This window comes from Scomber japonicus, chromosome 3 (genome assembly GCF_027409825.1).
Source record: "Scomber japonicus isolate fScoJap1 chromosome 3, fScoJap1.pri, whole genome shotgun sequence".
Taxonomy (NCBI): domain Eukaryota; kingdom Metazoa; phylum Chordata; class Actinopteri; order Scombriformes; family Scombridae; genus Scomber; species Scomber japonicus.
This window is the reverse complement of record NC_070580.1, coordinates 12,488,128-12,501,386: the sequence shown is the minus strand read 5'-3', so window position 1 is coordinate 12,501,386 and position 13,259 is coordinate 12,488,128. Positions and strand designations below refer to the sequence as shown.

Here is a 13,259-nt window from a genome sequence, read left to right as displayed (position 1 = left end):
GTGGACGCACAGCAATAACTGCGCGCGAGAATAATGGTCGCATGGCACAAACTGCGCGCGAGAATAATAGCCAGCCATTGCGCGCACGAGCGTTTATATATCTAACCTGGTCTGTCAGCTCACTCAGCTACAAAACGCCAAATTGTTTTTTTGTTGTTTTTTTTTTAGTTTCCTCTCATCGAGATATCGAAAAGGGACACATTAGCTTTCTTTAATCTTTTTTCCCACCTTGGGTGACACCTCCTGTCTCTCTCGCTAGCCAGAATGAGGGCCCAAGACGGCATCACGAGGACTATGCTCATGTCATGTTATCTGTTGAGTATTGATTTTCTGATCACTGAGAATCTGGGCGACACGAGAAAAGAGTAGATCCATTCATTAGGCCATATTATCAGTGCGCTTTAATGGGCGCGGTCTTAACTTTTTGATTGAATTAGGAAGTGTTGTCAGCTCTCTTTAGTTTGTCCTGCAGCGACAACTCCTTAACAGTCCCACTGATATGGGGTGCAGTCAGACCACAATTCAATAACAGTGTGGTGAACTGTAAAAGTTTTACCATCATGAGAAAATACATTTATTTACAAAGCCAAACATCACACAGAATAAGCTGATGTACAAACATAACCTACCTGTGGTGGAGCTTTGTATGAGATGATGGATCCTTTGCTTATTCATTTGTAACACTTTGATTAATGTGACCAAAGTGACCATCGCCTGTGAGTTCAGGACACACACGGTTCAGGACAGCAGCATCTTGGATAAAGCTGGGACTGACCCTTTGTGATCTTGTCTCCTGGCTGTCAGAAATAAAAGCACTTTAATATTATTACCATCTGTCCAAGAGATAAGACTTGTTTTGTTAATCGACGCTTCTGCAGAGATTTATGTGATGCATCCCATTAATAACGCTCAATGATGGACTTTGATCCTTTTTCATAAGACCCACAAGGAAAATATTTGCTCACCTGTACCTATAAACACCTGTTCATGCTTTCAGTCAGCATTAAGCAGTGGTGAAAAGTAACCAAATACACTTCAAGTATTGTATTTAAGTACAATTTAGAATTGTACTTAAATACAATCAATTACTCAATTTGACCTGGTTGCAATAAGATACATATGTGGGTTTAAAGTAGCATCTGTGAAACATCTGGCCTTTTATATCCAGTAAATGGGGTACTCCAAACAGTCTGAAAATGATGATATTGAACGACCACATTGATCTTTAACTATACTACAACAGAATCACCAAAAACTGAGTATAAGATTTAATTAAAAGACTAGATTTATGTTGTTCTAGACTCTATCAGACTTTTACTGGAGTAGTAATATGAACAGTTAAAAGTTGTGTTGATCATATGAAAAATATATGAAAAGGAACAAGATAAAATGTTATATTGCAGATCATTTTCCAAGCCTGTCACCTTGATCACAGATAGGGTTTCTATCAAGTTCTGTGTAATTTAACTGCAGGTGCAACTATTATCTTGCAATCTTGTAGTTTTTAAATGGTGGCTGTTGTAATGCAAAGCAATGATAACACTTTTCTGCAGTAGTTAAAAGTAGTTACAAAAGTTTATTAAAGAAAAAACATTTTACAGAACATAAGCAGAGGTTTTGTCATTCTTTAGAACAGTCTTGTGAAAAAAATAAAAATTAATTTAAATTTTTGTTTTCATTACACAGTTAAAAATGTTGAAACACCTCTTGCAATTGTTTTCCACTGCCACGCACATATTTCTACACATAAACGCCATGGGCCTTTTTTTCACAGGAGACATATTGACATGTCACAGTAGGAAATGCACAGATGGCTGAATTCTATTTATCTGCTATTGTGCATGCTTCTCACCATTACAGCTTATGGGAAAAGTCTGCTGCTTTTCTCAAAACATGAATTCCCCTCTGACCGAAAAAAAGCTTTCTTAGAACAGGTTTAATTAGTTTGTCTTCTTTGGGATAAAACAGCAATGACAAATCCTAAAATCAGATGTCAATACTCTCAGTACATTACCACCTCAGCAAGCTACCCCGTTGTCTGCCATCTAAAATCATTGCTAACGACTGGCAACAGCCGTGCTATCTCAGCACAAAGATCAGATATTCTCACAACTACTGTACAAAAAGTATGCTCCAGATGTAAGCCTACTAACAAGGAAGGGTGTGACAGACAGAGAAGAAAGAGCATGACAAAGGAGAACAACAATAAGCCAGATGGTTTCATATGAAATTTGAGACACTATTGTTGACTATGTGGTGAATTATGGTTAAAGCTTAAGGAAGGCTGGTCATTGTGTCCAGACAAATCTCAGCAGATATACACAAGGAGAACATTTTAATCATATCATGAAATGAAAATATGCAATGCAGAACAAACAGGCAGGTCATGTCATAACAAAGGAACAAATATCTTCAAGATAAATCAATATTTTCAATTACACACAAGCAGAGTTTAACAACCACAGAGAGGGGTTCTTAAATCCCAAATGAATATGAAAAAGATCCCTTTCTTAAGAATTGATTTCAGGGTTAAGAACTAAGAGAGCAGTACGTCCCGAAAAGCAGTAGTTAGCCTGTGTTATTATCTTCTTTATTGCATAAATGATATTATACATTTTACTACTGTAATAATAAATTACCTTTTTTCTATTCAGAGAAAATCTACATCTGAAGTGGATGAAAAATAGCACCTTAAATATTTACTCTGTGTTTCCTTTGGAGACATTTGGACAGTTGTTTTAAATGTTAGCTGCTGTGTTGAGAGCATGCTTTCTCAGCTACATTTGAAACTGGATTTGTATGTGTGTGTGTGGTTTGCTGGCATTATACCATAATAATAAGTGAGAAGATAAGATTGTGGTGGTGTTATGGTCAAAGGCTTATGCAAGTGGGTTTACTGTGTTGATACCAGTGCTTGAGGTTTAATGAAATGTGTCAATGCAGTTGGTAATTTAAGTGCTGTGTAAGAAATATTTGAAAGCAATGGAAAAACAGTTCATATAAAACTCAACATTGTAGCTAATGAGGTGGAATTCTGGAGCTGCAAAACAAAAGGAGAGATTATGTAAAACTGTGATTCTTCAAGTTAGAAACATTGGTATTAAATATGAAATATTTAATGATACATGATTTCACACCATATGTTTAATGAATACAGTGTTATACGTTCAATAAAAAAAAGAGATTTAATAAAAATTAAAATGTACAAAAGTGGCTAAAAAACAAGGAGTATCATCCTCACCCTTCACATTCATCCAAGCATAGAGATGAACATGACTACACCCATGAACTGTGTGAAGAGGATGAGTGGAGTGAAGAAGGACCACACAGGCCATAGTGCTATGTTAAAACTGCAAGAGAAACAGAAATGTTACAAACACATTCACAATCTGGAACTTTCTTAATTGAATGACAAGTTAAGTATCTATCAGTATTGATGAATCATTCAACTGTATACATGTGCCTCCAGTACTGTCATGTTGATGTTGTAGTTGATGCAGAGAAAGATGGAGGGAAGCTTAATGCCAGTGATTGTTTTAGGGTTGGTGCTGCTAACAAAACAAGCACATACACAGAGCTAAAGCTTGGTACTCTTCCTATGGCACCATCCAAATGTACTTTTTGCATTTGATGGCTTCCCACATTCTTTTAATCATAGCCTCTGATCAACCAACGCAAATTTACATAGAAATTGACTTATTATTATTTAAATGAGGCAGATTAGTTCATCAGAGCACAAAGAAAGTTTAGTGGCCACTGACTAATCAATTAATGTAAAAGCTCACACTTGAGGTGTTAAAGATCAATCAACAACATTAGCCATCAATCACACCTTAATGTACAAATCAAGAACACTAACAGGGACATTTCAATTTGATTAATCAAGTCATTAACGATCATAGCCCCTCTCAGCCCGTCGTCAACCACAGACAATCCTGCAACAATAAATAGTTGTAGCTAAAACAAGTGCTATAGTAAAGGTCCCACCTTGTGCTGTGCTAAGATACAGACATACTTAAAGGTGACCTTTAACTGTCCTGGTCATCATTGATATACAGAAAAAATGGTGGGCTGATTTACACTAAAGTAAATAAAGTAAAATAATAATAACAATAATTATAATAAGAGTTTTAAAAGGGAACTTCCAGCTCTATATGTTTGGACTCCACCAGAGAAGCTTTCCTTGATTCACAGTTTAAAGAAAAAACTCCTTATTTATCTTATACTGGCCCTTTATGCAGCCCCTCAGATCAGCCTCTGTCTCTAACAGGCAGTCTTAGCTTCTTTTTCTCCTTCACTTAACTCACGGCTCAGCTCATCTATTTAAATGAAAGAACTGGCTTCCTCAACTCACACTGTAATAAAAAGGAAGACACCCGCACACTGTATTATGTGCTCCAGTGATTCACAGCCCTTAAACAGTAATGGGTGCTGACCCAAAGAAAAGGAGCAGTCCCGTACAGTCTAAGGCCTAATCAGGTCAACTAAGTAATAACACCTGTGTAATTGTACAATGTGGACTTTGCCATTTTACCTGCAAGATGCACCAATAAATGCTGCAGTGGTGATGGGAGGAATGGCGGGGTACTCATGGTCGTAGTGTTGGATGCCTTTGAACCATTCCAGGTACACAATACAAAACATGGCCAGAGACAGGCAGATCCCAAGCAGTACCAGACCCACATTGAACCACCAACTGCAAAAATATTTCAAAAAGAGGACATTTTATTTAAAACCTGAATTCGAGTCCATAAAGACTTACTGAACCTATTAAAATACAAAAGAAGACATTTATAACAATACCACACAGGGCTTCACAGCAGTATCATATCGCAGTGGTTTCAAAGGTATCATGATACCAATGACACCACTGAAAAGAAAAAATATATTTTTGATATTTTCCGTAAACAAACACCTTTTGTCCCAATAAATGCTCCTCATGAAGGTCATATACAGGACAGAATAATAAACTAGTGTCTCATTACTGGATAGTATACTGTAAGAAAGTCATGGTGGAATAGTTATCTCACGCTTCTGCCTTACCACTGGTCAGAACATGGGCGTTTTCTTTGAAGCTTGACTATGATGTTTACAAGTGGCCATGTAGATGAAGAGATTGCTACATGGAAGCTGTGTCTGAAATGACTTCCCATTAACAAGTGTATTTGCTTTTCATTTGAGTTTACTTTTGAGTCTTTATTACATAGCGTATAATGAGTGAGTGAATGTAAGATTCTAGACATGGTGCAAGAGATCGAGACATTTAAGATCAAAGTGGAAATTCTGGCATCTTATATATCTCACTTACCTTTTGATATTATCGTTCTCCATGATGTTGTTGAGGAAATCCACATAGTAGGTCACACCTATGGATGCCACGATCCAGAAAACGGAGTGTCTGTTAATTCGAGGGAGAGGTTTGGCATCTTTTTCCTCTTGACCTGAAACATAATGGAAAACAATTAACAACTTAACGAGGAGTGGGTATTTCAATTCACATGTTTAACTGAAGAGCATCCTTCATCTGATAATTCTTTTCTCAATTAGTTGTTAGGTCTAAAATATTTCAGAATATTGTGAAAAATATCGATCATTGTTTTCCAAAACTCAAGACGCAAAGACAGAATAACTATTTACACTCCCTCAATAGTTTCTCTAGTCTTCAATTTTATTATCACACTAAAATGCTTTGATATTGGAGCCCAGCCAATGTATCAGTCAGCCTATATTGGCCTGGTACATGTTGTCCAATATGAGCCAATATATATAGTTTATTTTTAAAAGTAACGTAAGCAGCATTTTATGTACATTTGATCCTTTTATTTAATTCAAGTTTATTTATATGCTTACATGTCTTCTTTATTCATAGTTGTTTATAATTATTAAATTCCCAGTAAAGTTTACTGTCAAACTGCACTGATGTCATTTTATAAGTTAATGTTAAACTGTAAAATATCAGGCCCCCATTACATATCTTTGTCGCTTATCTTTTGTCAAGTGTTACTGTACATTTACAAAAACCTGCATGAGTGTGTGTGTCAGTTTGATATTCTGCAAAGTAGTGTTATAGTTTAACAGTCCCACATTGCATGACTCTTAATACTAAGGCACTGAAAGGGTTACAGTATGGTACTGAACTTCCTACCAAATATGAGATTTCTCTTGCCTTAAGAGAATGTGCAAATCCCCACCTTTCTGGTTTAAGGGGCGAAACTGATAGCTTTCTTTGAGATAATCTTACTTCTCAGAGAACTATTAATCTCCATAATTTACTGGTTGATTAAACGTATCAGAGCCTGTTGCTGGCTGCTGAAGTGCTTCAGCATGCTGGTCTGCTCTGTGCAGAGTTCACAATGAACTCCATGCCCTGGACAAGAAGTTGGCCTACATGTTTAACCAAAGTTATGCCTAGTGGTCCATCTTGTACACAAGGTATACTATGGCAAGCTGTGCAGCCAGAAGGAGAACTTGAGGGATGTAAAGTAGATAATATACACAGAGATTAATAAAGAAAAGATGACCACTCGACAAATGTTTGGTCTGCTGCTCGTATTACACATATCTGTTTACACTGGCAAAAAGATGACCCCTGGATTGGAGACAGTGTCAGAGTAGAGTCTCCCTGTATTATGTTGCTGTGCTGACACAGTGTTTGCCCATAGTCAAAACAATCAAGAATTGCTGGATTTCTGCCAGTGAAGGGCCTACAAGTTGGACAATTGTTCACTGTACAAGCAGCCCACAAACCCCCTCACACTAACAATGTTGCAAATACAATCAGCATAGGTCTCTCTATTATATATATTTAAGTAATGGACAAACTGCCCATTCAAACCATGTAAGCATAAGGGTTAGCTATTTTTCCAACTATAATTACCTCAGGTTAGCCAGCAAGCTAGGCTTTATAAATCATTGTTACAACGATACTTGCAGTAAAGATATTAATGGCCAGAGCACAGTATCATTTTAAACTGAACGTTAGTAGCGTTACCATGGTGCTACGTTAACTGTGGCTATCATCTCTAACTGCCATCAAACTAACAGGTGAAGTTGGCTAGTAATGTTAGCCAGCTTTACATTTTTAACGCTTACTCTTTTCATGTTCGTCACCAGATGTTGTTGATTGCATAAGAAACTCGGCATCTCTCTTGAATCTGTTCCGCAACGTTGCCAGCTCGCTATCGTTCAACATTATGTAGACGCTACCATTAACTTACAGTAGCTCTGAATGCTAACTAGTTATTAGAAGGCACTTCCTGATAGACAGCGTCGCTTTGTTATGACGCAATTGAAAGCGAGAGTTGTAGTTTTTTATGACGGACAGACAGATAAAGTCAAACATGCATATTCTTAAGAAGGTTGTGACCAATATTAAAAATAGGGAAATGTGTAAGTTTGATTCATTTGTAACATGCAAAAGAGAGGACATGTCTAATGCAGTCATGCAAAATAAATAACAATGGCAGAAACATTTCATATCACACAAATCCATTCTCATAGACTACTTTGACAAATAAAAAAGGTAACTGAATATTTGCCAAAAAAGTCTGACATGGCACTTTTTCTGCAAACCCTTCCTAAACCTTGTCCAATTTATAGAAGCTGGCTGTATTCCAAAGCTTATCTTGGTTGTATACCTTTACATAGTGCTGGCAAGAGTCTGACTCTGATGATACCTTTGACCCACTTCACTCTCAGTTTGAAACTTTCAATGAGCCAGGGAGAGCAAGTGCTGTGATGAAATGTGACTAATGCTCTACAATTAATTGTTACAGCTTTTACTACATTTGTTCCAAAAGCCCAGTTTTGTCTATTCCTTTTTATTCAATCAACTTAAGCAAAAGTAGTCTAATAGCTAACAAAAGCCCAGCAACTAATCTTACCATAATATAATATTCAGTGCTTGTTGATACCTTTTCAAATATTATTTATATTTTCAAATTCATGAGAGGATATAAATGGGATTACAATCATTCCAGTATGTAGTCAACTTTTCAGGGAAACTTGTGATGGTGTGTGCCACTTTACCTACCTACAGATCAAGGGGAAAGTGAATTAATAATTTAAATTTAGACTTTAAGATGCCACCCCTAGAAGTCTGATACTTGCACTGTTATCAAGAGGAGAAATAACTGGAGTAGCACAAACTGCAACATACAACAGGTGTACTCATTGCTGTATACTGATCCCTGTGTAATGACAACATTAAAGTGATGCTGTGTCATTTCTACTGAACACCGTGGCCACAAGAGACAGATAAAAGATTATGATGACTAAAGCATAATGTAACTTTAAGTAGAGATAAGTCACAAAGTTAGCAAACTGGCTGACTGATATGCCACTAAATCAGGTGATCCCAAACCAAATAAATGCTGTAACAGCAAAACCCCAGTATACTGCGTTAACAGTGTTTATTAATGATAATTAGAAAATAATTATAAAATGTTAAAACATGTAACTGTCACACATGTGGAAGGAAAAAACATGGAGTCATCAAACTTTACAACAGAAATTATGTGTTATGTCGTCTTTCAGAAATTCAGTCTTTAATAATCAGGGTGTCTGTTTAATAAGAAAAAACATAATGGCCATACCTAACTGAACAAAGACCAGATATGTTTTGCAACAGTAAGAGGGGCTTAGTTTTAGTTTCTGATTATCCTGTGCGGTCTGGATTTTAAAAACAGCATTAAGCAATTTTAAGTCCCACTGAGGACTAGAAACGCCATTTTAATACTACCAAAGCATGTAATATACAATTACAGGTAAGCAGTGTGATGAATGAGCATCAGTGTTAAACCTGCTGGGATTAGCAGAGCTTCATAAAGCTGAGCATATTTCCTCCTGTAGCTCTTCCTGTGTGTGTGTGTGTGTGTGTGTGTGTGTACACAGAGGTAAAGAGGCTGCTCATTCTAGCGGTGGAAAATCAGACAGCATTAAAACTTCACCTGAGGCTGACACCAAGCGTCTTGCTTCTATGGAGCTTCTGTGTCCCTGGCCAAGTGAACCTCGTTCGGGGTGCCGAGGAATGTGCATTAGCTTCGTCCCGTGTGAGTCAAATTCACCTCAGGTGCACCTCTCCCGTTTCCCTTCCCCCACTCCAACATCCAATCCCACAGATAAGGTGCCATTTCCCAGCCTTACCGTGGGCTTGGAATGTGGAACAGAGCAGCCGTCTCTCACGATCGTCATTTTATACATTAAACACTGACAATTTCTGAAGTAACAGGACAAATACTTCAGTAATAAAATTATTTAATCTTCAAGGTTGTCTCATCTGTACAAAAACATCCAAAGTAATATGGCAGACAAGTGACTTTTAAATTTAAAAGTCTAAGAATAACATACATTTCATGCCAGAGGGGTGATATAGACATGTTTAGTTTACAAGTTTAACTCTGTCTTTCAAAACTCTAAATTTGGGATTTTTGGTGATCTTCTTGTTGAAAAGCGCTAGCACCTCCTCCTCTGACTTAAAATTTCCATCACCAATGAATGAGTAGTATGCTGCCACAATCTGTAAAAAGAGGATTAAGCTTTTAACATCATTTTAAAACAAAAATAAGTCTAATTTGCAACTGTGAAGATTATTAGAAACACATGCTGGGTTCAGAAGTCAAATGGGATGTTGTACAAACAAAGAAGAAGTGTACACTCATGTCTGTTCAGTAAGTAAATCACTCTATGCCTCACTCACCTTCTTCCTGAGTTTTTTCACCGCCAGTTCCTGTTCAGGTGCATCTTTCAGTACTGCTTTGATATTTCCTTTCCAGTTGAATTTCCCTGCAGGTATTATTTTAAAAAAAACAATTAGCTCTTGATATGGATAATATTTGCTAAGGGTCATTTCCTCACTGTCAACAAAAGAAACAACACTGACCCCTAGTGGCTTCAATATTTAAAACTCATTTATCTACTGACAGATGTCAATCACAGGATTGGAAACACTACCTTTGGAAACAGCTGGATCTTCATCTTCCTGTGACATGAGTGTGTCATCATCCTCTGTCGTTTCGCTGACTGGGTTAAAGAAGATAAAACAATCATGTGGTAAAGTGAATCATAAAATACACAGTTCAATACTTTCCAGTTAACAGGGAATGGAGGAAAACAGGTCAATATCTTAAAGAATACACTTTCAAATATATGGATAAAAATGCACACGGCCAATTTACAAAGCTGCTAATGCAAATATTTAGTTAGACTACTACTAATAACAATAAACTGACAGAGAGATTAAACATAAACAGAATATGTGGACCCTTCAGCATTTTGCGTACTCACTCTTTGTCCTCTTGCTGGATGTCTCATCATCGGCACTGTGTCCGTTCTCTTCATTTTCGTGCTTTCTCTTTTTGTCCTTCTTCTTCTTTGTAGCTGCCTGGACCTCCTCTGGTTCCTGTGCTACTGTCTTTTCAGGTCCTTTAGTAACCTTCCCGTTCTTCTGCTGACGGGCCTCTTTACGCTCCCGTTTGTTCAGTTTCTTCTTCTCCACATCTGGCTGACCGTTCTGCTTCTCATTTCCATTAGTATTCACTTTGACTTCAGCTACTGTCTGTTTGGCTTCTTTAGTCTGTTGTGGAGCCTCGGGAGGCTGTGAGATTGTGAGTGAAAGATCAAAGTTAGAATATTGAAATCGTGAAGTTTCTTTCATTAATAGAATTTATCACAACAAAACTCACAAGGAAAAGTGGATCATACTGTTTTGTTATTGATGTATTTTCCTCATCTCATGACATAAGTGCTACACAAAAGTCACCTCAAACTCTGGCTGTTCAAGCATCACTATTCATACATGGCAAAACACAATATGTTAATTGACTGGCTTTTACTACAAAAACCACTTTGTGGAAATTATTAAAGTGGGAAGTTTTGCATTTAAAGTCAGCAAACATATGATATTACTGAAGAAAGAGGAACCTCTTTGTAGCATGTTTTCAATGTACTTTGGAGGCAGTGGAATACTTAAATTTATCAGCAAACTAAACTGACTCAAACTAGTTTTCCACCGTATCTGTTATGTTGACGGACAACATTGATAGGCCTAGGAAAAGAGGCAGACACACAGTATCAGTAAGAACAGTCACTTACACTGTCAGTGGCTGTATTGAGAATGTCCCACACTTCTTCATGCAGATTGCAGTTGGCAATTCTCAGACTGTTTTTCATCCAGTTCTGAGGAAAAGTCACAAGGTGGTTAGTTCACACATGCAAGATCCGATTAAGGGCCGAGCATAATGCATTATTTTATTTATCGCTTTAATCGTGCTGCTCACTCACTCACTGTTATGAATTGCTGTTGTAATCGACCTTTTTAAGCTGTGTGCAATGCACGGCATGTGTTCATATGGCTGGAGTCTTGCTGCTGCTGTCATATTCCTGCACTATCTGCACTTATTGTTATGACTTTCCTTGCAATATCCCATCGCTCTGCAACTTAGGAGTGTTGGGCTCATGTTTCTACATAGTGTTGTGCATTTGTGCATATTTCTCAGTGTAGCAAGTTCCTCTGTATTCAACTGAACTCAAAGATAATGGAGCTATAGAGTAATGTGTGTTTGTTATGCACCTTATTACAATGTGCTGTACATTTTGTGGAACAATGTAATCCTTCCAAAAAATTGATTTCATACGCACTTTGAAGTTGTCTTCTACCTCAAGACCACACTACTGTTGTAGCATTTATTTTCTGTTTAAGGTGAGCTATATATTTGAAGAAGACACCGTGTTCAGGCTAATTACATTTATTACAAATGAATCTAATAGTCAAGTTCATAAAGCAACTCTCTTCACATTTATTTGATTCCCAATCTGCTGTGAAATGTAATAACATGCAATACAATTCAATTTGATTGCCTTTAACTACTGAAACTCCCAGCTTGTCAGTCAGTGCATTCAATAACACCATAAGTTATTGATACCGTTTTCTAAAAGCACCAACCTGAAACTTGGCCTTCTTCCTTGGGACGTTGTCATACGCACTGACTTGTCTGAGCACATCCTTCAACTTTGCACTGACTCCGGGTTTATTTATGGCGTTCTGGATTCTCTTCAGGAGAAGAATCATCAGGTTAAAAACAAACTAACACGTTTGCTTCTTGAGACATACAGAAAAGTTAAAGTGATTGATAGGCATGGCTTACATCGATCCACTGTTGCTGCTTCACATCTCCTTTGTTTGCCTTAGCCTCGTAGCCTTTACCTCCATACTTCTGATCTTCACTAATGCATTTAACGTGGTTTTTGTAGTCCTCCCCCCTGTTGAGCACACAGAAACAACATCATACACACATTTAGCACTGCTAGCTTGACTGCTTAACTAGAGAATGTGTTGTAGTAAAACATACCAGAAGTCTTTTCCACAGTCGATGCAGGACAGGACCTGGCAGCCCCGGCACATATACACGTGCTTATCAACCTGCGCTTTCTTCAGGGACTCACCACAGGCGTTGCAAGTGAAAAACACCATTTTTAACCACGGCGTCTAGCTACACGGCTAAACTAGAACAATGTCACGTTATATTAACTCACACAAACGGCACCTCAAGTTTAAACCGAAAACGTCAATGCGACATGCGAAAGTGGGCACGGCGCTGAGATGAGCTAAGGTTAGCACCAGTCGGTTAAAACCGCTAAATGTAATAAAAAAGCTGTAGGCTAGTGGAAGATGTCTCCAAACGGTATGTCGCGATGTTTACCTTGCTTTGTTTCAAAAATCGCATTCAGAAGCAACGGTCCCCCAACATCTCTCTAGCCACGGTGCTAAACTTTTCAAAACACACGTGACATGACCCCCTTTTCCCTCCACCCGCATTCTGCGAATACACTTCCTACTCTGCCTCTGATTGGCTAATGCACGTATATCTGTGATTGGTCGAGTTTGGGCATGAGGAAGGAGACTGGTTAGAGTTAGCTAGAGAACCAATCAAAGGAGAGTAAGGGCGGGTCTTCTCAGAATGCAGGTGGGAATGGGAAACGCACCAAACAAACGCGATGTATCTACATCATTAGTCTTCCGTGTGAAAATGAAACCGCAGAGAAGTTCCGATCACGCAGAAAGGATTCTTGTACCATGTTTTTTATTTTTATTTATTTATTTTTGCATTGAGAACAACATATGGATAGCGATTTCCAGCATGTCAGCCACGTTAAAATGAACCACACGACCACTGCTACTTAAGCCCCCAAAGTACATTTTAATGTTCACGTTTTCATGTTTTCATATTTTGGCGGCGCGAAATACAACGCTGTACCAGGAA

At 37.9% G+C, this 13,259-nt stretch overlaps 2 protein-coding genes across 3 annotated transcripts; both read right to left on the bottom strand.

Moving 5' to 3' along the window:
• Positions 1 to 1,921: 1,921 nt before the first annotated feature.
• tmem128 (transmembrane protein 128) lies at positions 1,922 to 7,230 on the bottom strand. Of its 2 annotated transcripts, none has more exons than XM_053315117.1 (5): positions 7,093 to 7,230; positions 5,309 to 5,441; positions 4,535 to 4,696; positions 3,242 to 3,350; positions 1,922 to 3,040 (listed from the first exon to the last, which is right to left on the bottom strand). In XM_053315117.1, exons 1-4 carry the CDS (start codon positions 7,190 to 7,192, stop codon positions 3,251 to 3,253), a joined length of 495 nt encoding a protein of 164 aa, XP_053171092.1. In that variant the 5' UTR covers positions 7,193 to 7,230; the 3' UTR covers positions 1,922 to 3,040; positions 3,242 to 3,250. The 2 variants fall into 2 exon arrangements, with proteins under 2 accessions (XP_053171092.1, XP_053171093.1); XM_053315118.1 differs by having other exon boundaries at positions 3,249 to 3,350.
• A 2,015-nt stretch (positions 7,231 to 9,245) lies between these two features.
• lyar (Ly1 antibody reactive homolog (mouse)) lies at positions 9,246 to 12,813 on the bottom strand. The gene is made up of 8 exons (XM_053316102.1): positions 12,348 to 12,813; positions 12,144 to 12,258; positions 11,942 to 12,049; positions 11,092 to 11,175; positions 10,285 to 10,594; positions 9,952 to 10,020; positions 9,698 to 9,783; positions 9,246 to 9,517 (listed from the first exon to the last, which is right to left on the bottom strand). Exons 1-8 carry the CDS (start codon positions 12,467 to 12,469, stop codon positions 9,380 to 9,382), a joined length of 1,032 nt encoding a protein of 343 aa, XP_053172077.1. The 5' UTR covers positions 12,470 to 12,813; the 3' UTR covers positions 9,246 to 9,379.
• Positions 12,814 to 13,259: the final 446 nt, after the last annotated feature.

Excerpts from the sequence above, each read along its gene's own strand:
- tmem128 (XM_053315117.1), bottom strand. The coding sequence starts at position 7,192 with ATGTTGAACGATAGCGAGCTGGCAACGTTGCGGAACAGATTCAAGAGA. Across the intron at positions 5,442-7,092 it reads TGGTGACGAACATGAAAAGA|GTCAAGAGGAAAAAGATGCC; the intron begins GTAAGCGTTAAA and ends ATTATGTTTCAG. Across the intron at positions 4,697-5,308 it reads GAGAACGATAATATCAAAAG|TTGGTGGTTCAATGTGGGTC; the intron begins GTAAGTGAGATA and ends ATATTTTTGCAG.
- lyar (XM_053316102.1), bottom strand. The coding sequence starts at position 12,469 with ATGGTGTTTTTCACTTGCAACGCCTGTGGTGAGTCCCTGAAGAAAGCG. Across the intron at positions 12,050-12,143 it reads AGCAGCAACAGTGGATCGAT|AGAATCCAGAACGCCATAAA; the intron begins GTAAGCCATGCC and ends CTTCTCCTGAAG. Across the intron at positions 9,518-9,697 it reads TGAAAAAACTCAGGAAGAAG|ATTGTGGCAGCATACTACTC; the intron begins GTGAGTGAGGCA and ends CTCTTTTTACAG.